At 34.9% G+C, this 14840-nt stretch overlaps 1 protein-coding gene across 3 annotated transcripts in view; it reads left to right on the forward strand.

Moving 5' to 3' along the window:
* Positions 1 to 14840, forward strand: part of LOC104364921 (adhesion G protein-coupled receptor A3) — a 277796-nt gene that overhangs the window by 98396 nt on the left and 164560 nt on the right. For all 3 annotated transcript variants that reach the window (XM_042791300.1, XM_042791301.1, XM_032994882.2), the window contains exons 3-4: positions 2029 to 2100; positions 5968 to 6039. In XM_042791300.1, the coding sequence (XP_042647234.1) occupies positions 2029 to 2100; positions 5968 to 6039 (144 nt within the window). The remainder of the gene's footprint in view (positions 1 to 2028; positions 2101 to 5967; positions 6040 to 14840) is intronic.

Below are 14840 nucleotides of genomic sequence, written 5' to 3' on the forward strand. Positions count from 1 at the left end.
AGCTGTAGACTCTAATTCCTCTCTCTTGTCCATGGGATGGTTGTGTGCTTTGCCAGTGCAAGCACCATCCTTGACATCTGTGTTTCTGCCATTGTTTTGCTTATGTGATTTCCAGGAGAGAGGGAAGAGTTTAGACCTATGCCTAAAATTAGTCACAGACTTTGCAGCTTTCTTACGAACACTCAAATCACCATCAAGGTCCTTGCCTAAGCTCTGCCCCTTTCTGGCACATTTATCTGTCTCCTGAACTGACACTTTTCTTCTTTTCTCCCCTTCCGTGTGCCAACTTTTCTCCCCTTGCCTCTGGCTCATATTGCTGGTTTCTTGAGACTATGGGGAATTTTGTGGGCTCTGACTCACTCACTTTCCCAGGCAGCACAGGCATACTTATCTCTGTACTGCGCAGTAGCAGGGAAAAGGAAGCACTTCTGGGTTTTATGCTTTATACTGGTTTAGCAACAAGTGAGGGACTGCCATTATGGCTCTGGCAAATAGGAATAACCTATGCCATGTAATGCATATGCTTAAAGTATCTATATATGCATACGGTTACACATCACTGTTTAAAAGTTACATCAGTACTGGACAACTGGAATAGTTGATGCATTTTTAGTATGTTCTTGTAATATCCATTGTATTTGTGTTGGACTGAGATTAGCATATTTTAGTGAGTTTATTTGCATAATGAACAGATAATGGTTTATTAGTGAAAAATGCAACTGAAAAAAAGGGACAAAACATTTTGTATATAAGGAATCAGAATGTATTATCACCTTCTTAAGGACTCTTAGTGTTGCATGTTGCAAGCTGAAAGCTGACCTTGACCATTAAGAGTCATACTGAGATCTTTGTTAGGGACAGATGACTCATCACTATAATGAAATGGGTGTGATATATAAGTTTTTGGAACTGTATTCGAAAGATCTGCAAAGATTACTACCAAAATATAAAAATATTTATTTATTATTTTGACTTTGAAATTAAAATATATCTTACTGTGAACTAAACATTTGGGATGAATTCTTGCCCTGTTGAGGGCAATCATAGCTAGTGGAACCAAGATTTCACCTAGAGTGCATTTTATTTGCAGTAACATAAAAAGTCATAAGTAAGATGACTCATGTGGCTGTTGGTACATCCATACTTTGGCAGAGTGAAGCAGTGTATGTGCTGTAATATCCTGGAAGTGATCAGTCTGAGAAACAGCACTGATATTACTGTGCACCAGTTGTTCCCTACGAATTGCAAATTGTCAGAAAATGAACACTGACTCTATAAGAATTTACAGCATTTATCTCCTAGGCCTCCTTATCTAGTTGCACTGAAGGTTTTTCCTCAGGGTTCACATCACGACTCTTGAGACAATTCAGTAGTAAATCTCTGTGGGGACTGAGCTGAGAGCAATGTCGTGGCCCCAAGCACTGTGCCAAGAGCAGATGAGATTACTAATGCCACTGGAATATCCTTTATCTGTGCAACAGCCAGTCCTCTGGATTGTCACTAAGTGCAAAATGAAGCACCTAGCTGCCAAATATGAGAAATTGCTTGTATTTCAGGACAGAAACCTGACCTATATGTTTATGTCTCACATGCCAGCTGCTTTGCCTAAATCAAGTGGAAATTAGAAATATATTAAGTGTAAAGAGCAGAGCACAATGAATAAGCAAACTAAAGGGCACTTGCTTTGCTTGCTGATTATTTTATTCACTCATTGATTAAAACATTTTTCCTGGGGCAAGAATGGCTGGTAAGCTTGTTTTGAAAAGTATAAATAGGAAAAGAATCAAAAGAAGCAGATTTATTTTTTTTTAAACATACAATCTTAACCATCTTACTTAGAAAAATATGTTTTTATAAACTTCTCGTGATGTAATGTTTTTGATGTTACTATTTAAAAGAAATTCTTGGGTTTAGGTAAGACAAATAAAGGCTAGAATTGCATTGCATTTCACTTCACACTCCTCTTCTATAACAGTAGTACAGCAGGTAAAGTGATAATTAATTGCTTCTCCTATTATGTCTCTCTAGAGATCTGAAGAATAATTTGATCAGCACAATTGAGCCAGGGGCCTTCCATGGACTTTCAGAACTGAAGCGCCTGTAAGTAGTAATTCCATTTGAATTATTCTGAAAATTGTGTTTGTATTGACATTTCTATCCTTGGGCAACTCAAGTATGCAACCAAGCAATAATCACATAAGGACACTGGCTGTAAAATAGAAAATCACACACTGTGCTTTTTAAATTTACCATGTCTTTTTCTTCTTCTTTCCTTTTTTTTTTTCCATCTCCCCCTTCTTTTTTACCTTTTCCTATTTAAAATTAGCTGTTTGTTCTCCAGTAAATGTCCTAACAAGTACATCTACAAAATTAAAAAACACACCTAATTAATGACTTAGCAGACAATATATTACTACAGACATTAAGCAGAAATAAAACTAAGTGGTTTAAATATGTGTAGACAATATTTTGTGCTATGCTGTTTTTTCATTATGTACTTTACTTTTATCACAGACCAGGTCTATAAAACAAATTCTTAGTAAGGAAACTTTGTCATGCTTTAGAATTTGTCTGCCATTCGCATACATCTCACATTGACTCTACTTGATATTTTTTATTTTTAGCATAGTTTTCTAAGGAAGCAAGACTTAGGCAGTATATTCCCTGTCCATCATTCGTGCATTCTTCTCTTTGAAAATGTTCTCATAAAGCTTTCTTTTGAAAGCACAGGCTGATTTTTAAACTACATTTGTAGAGGGTAAAAATATCTAATTTATGAAGATCCTACGAGTGGGCCTTTTAAGCTTTTAATTAACAAGGACCACAAACCCTCTTTAGTTCTACTCAGCCTAAAGGAAAGGTGAGATGACCCGTTTTTTAATTACAATTTTCCAAGAGACAGCAACCAAATGTCAGTGTACTGACTAAGCAGGCCATCAGCACATGCCAGAAATCTGCCTAGCCATCATGTGTGTTGTCTTATGTGTGATGAGAGAACCTATGAGAAAACAGGAATTATTTTAATGCAATGGGAAGATTAAATGAGAAGGAATGCAAATCCACAGAAAAATAAATTTACAAATCCCTCTGCTATTTTGCTCTGAAGTTAAATTCTCAAGCCACTACATAAAGGGAACACTGCACAACCTAAGTCAAAAGTTTCCATCTCTGATCATACAGGTAGCAGTATTTTCTAACACTAGCCACTAAGTTTTAGTGTGTTTGCATAGAAAGCCAATGGCATAATAAAGGTGAAGTCAGAGTAGCATATACATTTTTAATACAGAGAAAAACATTAGGTTGAAACTTTCTTGCTCCCTCTGGATACAGGGATAACAATACAATGAAATGAACAAAATGAGTGCTAATTGTTGCTTTGGCCGCATACTGCTATAACACAACCCTGACCTCTTGTGGGAAAACCAGGAAACCTGTGCGAGTCATGGGCTGCACATCTGAGGAATGTGCAGGTGGAGCCTTAGGTCAGCCAGGAGAGACAAGTCAAAGAAGAGGAAGTCATTAGGCATTGGCAAAAGTGAGAAGAAAAGATTCTTCATCAAACTAGGAAAGGCAGCATTGAGGTTTATCACAGTAGACCTCAAAACCAACCTTGTTGCTGGTATGATCAAGTAACACTGGGAGCAATCTAGAGACAGGGGGTTGATTAATTGCTAGACTGACACGTTTAGTACAAGTGGGTGTAGTTTCATGGTAAACAAGAAAATCTCTACACACCTTCACTGTGCAACTGTTGAGTAGCAGACAGTTCAGCAAAACGAGTAACTAGTGTAAACTCCTGTTGAATGCCGAATACAGTAATTACTTTAAGAATGTACTTTACATTCACACCATCTTATTTCACATGTAAAATATAAATGGTGCTGTGAAAAGCAGAAGCTGATGTGATACGGGCAACTACAAGAGATATGGCTATAACAAGTCAAACAGACAAACTGCAGGTTGTCAACATCAAAATGTTTTCTGTGACTGATTTAGAGAACTGTTATAATTTGTATTTCAGTGACAAACTGATTTATTTCAAGGTTTTACTCAGAATGGTACACACAAAATTGATGAAAATTGAAAATTTCTGAAGCACTAAAATTATGGCACTTAGTTATTCAGCAGAGGAGAGTTTTGTTTTCTCTGACATCAGTTTTACAAGTCAGCATTAGCGAGGTAGATGTCTTAGCCCTGAATATCAACACCATCTTTCCATATTATGAACTGAACTATGTCTAATATAACATGTATTAGTGTGGAGGAATGGCCAACAAGCTGTCTTTTCTTTTTGCAAATGATTTTTAGAAAACATATTTTACAATACAGAGATTTCAGCCACTGCCATATATCTTATTGTGAAAATAACACTCACTGAAATAAACTTTGAGAAAAGGGTATGTAGTCTTTCACTTTGTTAAAAATATTATTTTACTATGTGCCATGCTTGGAGAAATATGCATTTGTTTTTATTAGTTTAGATTAAATGTACTTTTGATACCCAAATTATGTCTCACATAGCGATGCATTTCTTCCATACATGTTCAGACTTTGATTTGGCAGAAGTAAAGTATTACCCAACCAAGAATTCTGGGTAGGTTCTTGTTTACTATTGGCCTCTTCTAATTGGAAGATAAACACACCCACAAACACACACATATATATATATGTATGTTTGTTTGTCTTACACTTGCATTTTTAGATTTTCTATATAGCTTTCAGTAGGAGAACATAAAGAATAATGCTATTATGCTAATATTGCACTATATTGTTATCCACACTAGTTTCTCAGCTGTTGTCTATTTAATATCCCTGAGAAATATTTTCATTCTAATGTGATATTTTATCTTTTAATTGTACAACAATATATTATTTTTCTGATAGAAGAATACTTTGTAATGAATTCTAAAGAAATTGCCTTCACATTCTAGCTAATGGGATACGTCTCCGTGAAAGCAATAACTGGATTTGTCAAACTACAACCTTTATTCTCCTGTTTGATTACTTTAGTGTTCTCATGTAACAATAAAAAAATTAGGAATCTGCACAACGTAACAAAGGAATTGGAAGACTACCACTGATTCTAAGACAAAAATATATTCAGATCAATTTTAACATTTTGATAGATGTATGATCACTTAAAATCCTTACATTACTGCAATTATTTTAAAAAACCATACTTGATAAGAAAGAAAATTTGAGTCAAGGTTGAAAACCAAATATGGAAAAATTAAACACTAGTTCGGAATGCACCAAGGGGCAGTATTCATGTTGTTATCACAACATAATTGTTCAAACCTATTTTTGTCCCCCTCCTATTAGTATCCTATACATTATGTTGTATGTGTGACTTGTACAGAAAAGACCCATTCACGTTTCTTTAGACGAGTTATAGAACATAATGCCTTCTACTATTTGTGGTCAGAGACAGCCACAGTATTGCTCTTAAAAGAGCTTGCTAAGTGTTTAGCAAGACTGACCTTCTTACTAGCTCAAAAAATAATTGCCCTCTGGTTTCTGTGATTTTTTCAGCAAGAAACGATGTTGTCAATGAGATGAGACATTAGCAAACAGTAAAAATGTCAATTTTGGCTGAATATTGCATGCAACAGAATGCATAGTATTTTTCATAAGTAAACAGGTGCTAGTTACTTTGATAAAGAAAATTCTTTATATTGGAAATAATTTTGTTTTTTTTTTTATTTTCTACATATATAAAATCACATTTTAATGTGATAAGTATAAATTGCAGTATGGTATGTTTAATTCTGGAGAATTACTCAATAATGTTAGTATAAAAGTTGTTACATGTATTTAATTCAGTTATGTTGCATTACAGAAAAAGGTTTTATTTCTTGTTTGTCTCTAACTTCTTAAGTGTTAAAAATAAAAAGGGTGTATGTGATTATGTAGGTGTGTATATAAATAAGATAGACCTAATGTTTTGCCTTTTTTTGTTTGTTTCAGGGATCTTTCAAATAACAGAATTGGTTGCCTGGCACCAGAAATGTTTGTTGGACTTAACAGTCTTCACAAACTGTGAGTATAATACCAAATTTGTTTTAAACAGGAGAAATCCAAACTGTCAGATGGATTACCTGACTACAGTTGGCAATATACTTTCATTATAAGAAAATTGTAGGTTCTGTACTAAAAACTAACCCTCTCCTGAGCCTTTGATTGTGATGACTTGATAGAATAAAGGTGCTGTTTCTATTTGTAATTGTAAAATCTATCAGAACTGCAAAGAATTAAATTTCACTTTCACATTGAAAAGGGGCTGAATGTGACATTTCTGTTTGAATGCATTTCTGTTTACATGTCTTGGAAACAATTAAAGGTCAAGCAAACAAATGACACTTCTACTGTTTAAAAAGGATATATTGCTCTTTCTATCTGTTGCAGATCAATTAGACTTTTATATTTTTTTTTTCCTGAAGTATGTTACATAAAAAATTGAGCAGAGACTGAGAAAAAAATTGTATGAATTATCAAGTAAATTTGGAATATCAGGGTAGTTCAGATTGTTTCAGAAATACCACTTTTAGACTGTCTGTTTTAGATGTTGTGTTGTACAATTTATTTGTCAGTATGTTTTGGGTCATTAGTTTATCATATGCAACTGCACTGGAATTTGCTCTAGAGAGCAAAGCAATCAACTTCCATATCTGTAAGCATGCCAGAGAACCTGTGTGATCAACAGTTTATCAGGCTATTCTAGAAAGAGCACTCAGAAAACAGGAGATTATGATAGTATACCAAGGCTGTTCACTTTTAGGGAGAATCAGATGACCTGGAAGAAGAGCTAAAATGTGTGATTACAAAGCTTGCTAGTAGATACTAAATTAACCAAAGAATTAGAGACAAGAGTTGGTTTTGAAGGACAGATGTACAGGACTCTCTGACTGGACAGTAAAATGGCAGATGAAATTTGATGTAAATAAATATTAAATGATGCAAGAGAGATAAACCATTTTGTTCTGGGATAACCATTAAAACACAGGAAAGATGTTTTGATTATTGTGGATAAAGCCATGAAAACATCTGCTCAGTGCTCAGTGTCATTAAAAAAAAAAGAGTATTATTAAAGGAAGAGAGAACAAATTGGAGAACATCCACTGTACTATGGGAAAAAGGCAAAGAACCTACATTGTTAATACTGTGGGCAGTTCCAGTCTGCTCATCTAGGAAAGATGACCAAAACTAGAAGATGTCTGGAGAAGGACAAAAAGGAATGACCAAAGGTGTGGAGGAGCATAGGCAAGTACTAGGAATGATTAATTTGACTCCAACTTTCCTGGCTGGGAAACGGACAATTCACAGGAAGGGTCCTGGTTTAAATGGACATTTGGCCAAACCCAGGAGGACTCTGTATTTTCATTCACATATGTCTTCATTCCTGAAAGGGAAGTAAATTCCTATACTGCATCATAGTGCATTGCAAATCTCATACTTTATTTTCTTCCACTCCAGCCAGTCTGGCATTTTCTTGGAAAAAACAGGGAAACCTTTTTAGAAAGATTTGCCATAAGGTCAAGTTGACATCAGGTAAAAGGCTGAAATTTGGCATGCTTACTGATTGCATTAATGAGAGTAACTATGCCACATCTTCTCTGATGAAAACAAATGATGGGAAGAGCCTTGATATATGTGTTGATAAACAGATGCAGACTGCCCCTCTTTATACTCATCTCAGATAAGTTGCTAAATTGGGCAAGCCCAGCTCACATACTGAGGGTTGCTGTGTCTCCTTTTGTTGTGCATAGTGAGGGTGACTGTGACTATATAGCCAGATTACCATAGGAGGTATGTTTAATTCAAAATGGTGGAGTCACCTTGTTAAATGGAAGGTGCTTCTAGATGCTAGGAACAACCTCAGTAAAAACTGTTCAAATCCCTGATCTCTCAGGGAAACATTTCTAAAAATTCCTTTCATAAATCTTCCAGACTCCATCTTAAAAGCCAATTAGAAGTTAAATATAGAACTTCAGTCTTGTGGTAGTAAGGAACAGAAATTCATTCACGGTGAACATACAACATTTGTTCTGTGACAGCATTAGGCTGTACTATCCCTTTCCACTGAAGACCAGGAAGGAGTGTGGCAGTATATCTCCGCATCCTTCACTGATACCAGAGATGTTGGAAAAAGGCACAATATGCATGCTGAAGGCCCACAGTTATCAGACCGATCAAACCATACCATTCAGTTTTCTTTTTTAGAACAGATTTGCTATATCTTTGCTCATTCTAGTAACCAGTGTACCTGTCCCAGTGTCAGTGAATCTTTTCTGAGCATGTAGATTCAGTGAAGGTCTCACCAGTTCCCTCTACACTATCATTAAAAATGTATTTTCTTGCATCTAGTATTTTTGTGCATCTTAAGTAATTATTTATGTTTTCCTCAATATGGGGCTAACTTTCTCTTCCAAGTGGGTATAGATCCAGAGTGTTCTGTATTGTTTTCTTTCTGAGGACCCAGTTTATAGCACAAATTTGAATTATACCTTTGTTAAGTATAATTCTTAAGTGACATTCTTGTTACACTTTTCACATTGAATAATTTTATTTAATGAAATTACTAGACCTCTCATCTTGAAGAATGTTCACCTCTTCTTGTATAATAGTTCTCTTAATATTGACTAATCCTTGGTTTTGTTATTACCAGATTTCATTTTCACATGCTTACATTTCAGGGCCAGTGTCATTAATGAAAGCACTAAATACAATCAGTCACAAGACTGTTTCTGCAGAACATCAGTAATGTCTCACTCCTCTCCCTTCTATCCTGTCCATTATCTTACAGTGTCTTACAATAAATGCACTTAATGCCAGGTTCTTCATGCTTTTATGGATGTTATGTCCATGCATCAGTGGAAAAAAATGATGATTCTGGTAACTGTACACTGTTAGTCTGGCCTTGTTTTTGATGCACTAACTGAGTGAGTTTTGAAAGAAAGAAAAATGGAAAAAAATGTTGGCAAATCAGAAATGGCAAAAAAGTCAGTATGCATCTATTGAAGATGTACCATGTAATCGTATAAAAAGATCACTAGTTTTGTAGACAGGGAATATTATTTACTGATTTTGGTATACATCTAACCTGATACTGCATAAGCAGGAGAAAACCATTAACGTTTATACTAGTGTTTTCATGTGATTTGAATTAGCCTAGATGGCCTCTAGTTGCCTGGGTATTTCTTGGATTTTAACTAGTTCTGCAGATCAATAGTCATACTGTATGTGGTCTTGGGAGAGACCATTTCCAGAATTTAGTGTATGCTTCTCCCATAATTACCTATAAACCAAATGACAAACATTACTGAACAGAATAGAAAAAAAATTAAATGGGATATATTTAGGCTATATATAATATTTACTCTTTATTCATTCCTTACTTATAGTAGTATTGTTAAAGTGTCTTCTGCACCTTGTTTTAATATACTTTCTGGAGTTCAGCATAATTTTTGGTAATTCTGCTCATCCCTCTATGCTTCCTGTCTCTTTGCTAATCTTCTGTTCATTATAGTATCTCTACTTTGATTTTTTAAAAACTTGAATTATTTTATCAAGATTTGGTTATTGATCCGTTCAGTCTATCTTCCATTTTTCTTATTTGGGTTTTAAATTGCCTTTCTAACATTGACTCAAAAAATGGGTCAATCCTGTTTACCAGTTCATGTACATTTATCTATCTATCTATCTATCTATCTATCTATCTATCTATCTATCTATCAATTTATTTATTTATTTATTTATAAAGTCTGTCCTTTGGAAATCCGAGGCAAAGTAACAGATAAATCTAAACTCCCCTTTCATCTGAAGCAAATCAACTCATGACTGCTATGTCAAAAGTTATGACTTCCTCTTTTATAGGCACTGTCCTCCTTACCAAACCAAAGTCAAGAGTACCATTACTCTTTTTGGTCAATGATTATTTGTGAAGAAATGCAACCACAGTCTCAATCAAGAGGAACTGTTCCCTGCTTTTCATAGTATCATCTGTTCCTTGATCTCAGAAATCTCAGATAATGACATAATGATAATAGTAATTATTTGAGCTGGTAACTCAGTTTACTGCTGGTGTAAGAACTGGTGATTGATTGTTGATTGCAAGCTAATGTCACCTGGTACTTTTCTAACACTTTCTAGCTTTTTTCCCCTTGGAAGTTGATACAAACTTCCCAGAATCAAACCTTCTAAACTTGTTTAAAATATAGTAATATCCATTGCTATTTATTCCTCTGAATTGTGTTCACTTGTCATTTCAGAGTATGAGAAAGATGTTCACTGAAAGGTTATAGAGAAGCACTTAGTGTAACATCAGTGCATATAATTGTACCAAGGAGAAGATGTCAACTTCTTAAACATGGAACTGGTTTCCGAGGCATCAAGTGTGGTTTAGATTACTGAAGGAGCAATGTAAAGATACATACAGATGCGTTGCTTTATGCAGTTGTTGACTGTGGTAGTTAGAGCTGTCCTGTGTTACATCAGTAGAGATGAAGTACAGAAGGATCTTTGCAGGCTGTAATCAAAACCAGTAGGGAGAGCCATGAGTCCACTGGAAGGAGGAAAGGACATAAATCTTTTTATGCACCTTCGGTTCAGTAGAGATCAGATTTTCTTATACTGATTACAAGCACAAATACCAGGTGAAACAAAATAACAAAACGTGTTTCACTCAATCTTATAAATCTAATTCAGTTTGAAAAAATGGAATTAGAGCTGAAAAATCAGCTCTGGGCCTGAACCACCATAGGGTGTTTAACCAAATTATGTGATGCATATATCTAAACTGAGTAGGGTAAAGGTATGTTTAAATACTTCACTAAAATGAAGGATGAGAAATGCCTGAGCTTTCAGGAATAATGCAGACACTCTTCAGAGGGTTTGGTGGTTGTGTGCCATCTATTTTAGAACAGGAAAACCTACAGGATTCTTGAATGAAGAAAAAATGAATTAGTAGTATCATCTATTATTGTTTTGAAAACATGCATGCATATAGGAACCGCAAAAAATTGTAAGCCTCTTGATAATGTAGAAAAGAAGACTTTTACTCCAGTTGCAGTCAGGATGTATATTTCATTGAATAAGAATAGAATTTCAAGTTACTAATGAAATCTAAAATTTTACACAGCTCCTGAAATTACTGCAGCCAGTGAGTTGTGATTATGTTCCCTGAGACTGATCTAATTTTTACACCTTCTTGGATTTGATGATTTGTACTCTGGAAAATGATTCCAAAATGCTTTTACATCATATGACAGATGCAGCTGGCAGTGCCTCAGACAGTATAAGAGAAGATTTATTATGTCTTCTAAGATATTAGTTTAACTTTTTTGCCTTATATATTGCCCTTTGGCTGTGTTTATGCTGTGATGAGGTGCATGTATTCTAACTAGGAGTGACTTAATTGAATGCAACAAATCTTCCAAATCTCATTTGCCCCCTCAGTGGTCATGCTTCAGTGCTTTGTTCCAGAATTATGTATGCAAATATATTTCTGCTAGGTAACAAAGCTGCCATCTACATGAATTCTGTTTATATTTAATCTAAATATCAAGAGCTGTAGAATACTGGGATGGTGCCACTGTACTGATATACCAGATTTCATTTCTTTGGTCCCCCACAAGTTAGCTCCTCAGGCTCTGAGATGTTGCAGCCTTAAATCTGTTCCAACAAGCAGCTACTGCTGGATCTTCCTTTTGGAGGTTTGAAACAGAGCTTCCTCCTTACTTCCAATTGTTTGATTAAAGCACATCTGATTTATTCTTCATCCTGCCTCTGAATCATCATCAGCAGTTAGCTTTATGATATTATTATACCATAAATTCTTGTGTTACTTTCTTGCTGTCACTTTGTACGGTGCCAGAAATAAAGTACAAACCAGTAGTATAGTGAATCAAACAGACCCCACTTCAGCAACATCAAGAAAATATGCACCATAACTTTTCCTCTCTGTATTTCTGTTGTTTTTTACCCCTGCTATCCCAGTCTTTTTGCACAGAAGATCAATCTGTCACCCTTGCATTCAGCTTTTGCTTTTTTTAATATTGTTCATAAGTGAACCATTTTTCATGTTTATATACTCCTGCTTCTGCTGATATTTTGCCTCAAAATGGTCCTTTGAGACACTTAACTCCCTTTGACTGTTTTATGGCATTTGTCATTTATATTAAGGCTTTTGGTGAAAGTCTTTTATTAGTTTCTGTAAAAGCACAAGAGTATTTGGTATATGAAAAAATCAGTGTAGGACCCTATATATAAGACAAAAATGTTTTACCTCTGATATAACAGAAAGCACGTATTTCTGTTAATGGAGTAAGTTAATGGCATAGTAAGTGCTATCATCTTTGGAGTACATTAATTTGCTATGTTTGAAATGTTTGCAGACTAGGTGATACAGATGTTTTTAGAACAAATGTCCTTTTAAATCAAGCTAAAGTGGGTTTTTAAGATACCTGAAATGGTGGAATTTCACAACACTATGCATTTGGAGATATTTTAATATATAACATAAATGATGTTCACTGACATAACCAGGGATTTGCAGGGTGCTGCAGATATCTAGCTCAGAAATGCATGTGTTATTGGGATGATTTGAGAAGATTTCTGAAAGTTCTGTTAGACAAGAAGAAATTCCTACTATTGGAGATCCAGATATTGAAATTATGTGTTTCTTGGGCATAGAAATTTATTGCTTGATGGCTTACAGCCCTGTGATAATGATCGCAGTTTGCTAATTATTAGTAGTAATATGTAAACTTCAAACCAGGTCATTGCCAGAATATAAAAGAATATGAAAAATTGGCTTGCTGGCTTTGTGCTGACTTTTGAACTGTTGGAAACTCAATTTTTCCAGCACTTGGCAAAACCACTGAAGAAAAGGGTTACTTACTTCTCTGTCATGATAAAAAGAAACAAAAAATCTGTAAATGGAACATGAGTCAGGAATTTTTAGGTTAACACAGTGTAGGTCAGTTCTGCCTAGACATCTTGGTGGATTTGGTAGGACCTATGAAAAGTGCATAGATTCAGTAGACAGAATGGGCACCACTGCCCATACATCTGCTGAACCCTGCTACACCTGCTATGAAAATGACTTAGAGTTTTTCTGTTTCCTAAAATATTGACCAGGCATAAAGTCTTCCTTTGGTCCAAATGGAATTACCAAACTTCAGACTTAGTGTTCTGTTTATTTTGCTGTATGCAGCCTGCCTAGCTATTTAAGGGAAAAGCTTGGATTTGCATCAGATCGTAAATGTTGTCATACTGCAGTGGGGTAAGGCAGAGGAAAGAAAACCTCTGTGTTTCTGCCTTCTGGCTGCCATCCATGCAAGGCTAGGCAGATTGCTTTCCCCATCCTTCAGTTCAGCATAATTGTCCTCTGTCAGTAAGTTAACACTACTGTAGCTGCTTTCATATTAGTGGAACCACTTCTGATCTACTTCAGTGTAAATGTCAGGGTTATCATTTTTTTATTTAGTCCGTTTAACATCCCAGTTCACTGAGCTGTTTCAGCATATGCCTTGTCAGGGCTTATGTCCAATAAGGACACGAGTAGATCCATTTGATTTTAAGTAAAGAGGTAACTTAATATTTGTGATATGCTCAATATTTTTAGTTCCTCTTGACAAATCCCAAATAGTAAAGGTGTAGAAATAAGTAGCTACAAGCAAACATTCATTTCCACTGTTAGACATACACACACTGGAAGAGATACTCGAAACCCCTTTCATTTCAGAGAGCTCTGCACCACAACTGTATTAAAGGTGCACTGTTAAACAAAATCTTAACAATGAGTTCAATTATAACAACACATCTCATCATCACTCAATATAATGAGAAATAATTTCACTTAACATTGCTGAGCCAGTTTATTTTTTGGTATTAGTAGAATCTTGCTTAAAAGTACCATGAAAATTTAAAGTATTCAAAGTTTTTTTTTTTTATTATTTCAGTGTTAAAAAATTATTTGCATACAAAAATATGATTAGTTACTGTTTCAAGAATGCTCCATAACTTTTTTGAAATAATTTATAAAAGAGCAATATTTCCTCTTTTTTCTTGAATTCATTGATCCATATGTATCTGTACAGGTTTCTGTAGAAAGCATGTTTATTGAGTTATTTGTTGTTCTTTACTTTATGAAGCTGGTTCAGATCTTTCGCAGCTTGGTAGATTTCTCACTGGTGGGACATTGCTCTGATCTGGATTTGTATCTCCACTTTAGTATACATTCTTTACTTTGTAGACAGAGTAAAATCGGTAATTATAAAAACACCCTTTTTAATGACAAACTATGAAACCATTTTCTCTGCCAGTCTGTGTTTTTTTATGTATGTAACAAATAAACTCCAGTGAAGAGATCTGAAATTTCACTGATAGCTGAAATACTGTATCTATCCTTGAATTCAGACATGTAGGCTTCAGGCACTGGACAGAAAGGAACATATATCAGTATTTCAAAAGTAGGTAATTCATATGCTATGAAATGTTAATCCTGGATACTGTATTATTTTTTCAGTTTACTGGTATAGAAAAAGACAGTATTACTTGAAATTAAGCATCTACCTTTTATACTATTGAGGCACTGGCAGAGCAATACTGTTAAACTAGTCAGAATTGAATTGCATCTGTTTGCAAGTATTCAGCCTAATACATTTAGTCATCAAGTCAAGAAAGAGTAAAACAGTGGCTAAAATGTGAATGTACTTAATATAAGGATGGGAAAAATTAGTGTCATTAAAGTTCTTTCTAATAAAACTATTTGTGTAGTTACTTTGAAAACTCATTACTGTTTTAAGGAGTTACTTGAATTCTTCTGAGCATTACCAAAT

The sequence above is a fragment of the Tyto alba genome, unplaced genomic scaffold, assembly GCF_018691265.1.
Source record: "Tyto alba isolate M040663 unplaced genomic scaffold, T.alba_DEE_v4.0 Super-Scaffold_1, whole genome shotgun sequence".
Classification (NCBI taxonomy): Eukaryota; Metazoa; Chordata; class Aves; order Strigiformes; family Tytonidae; genus Tyto; species Tyto alba.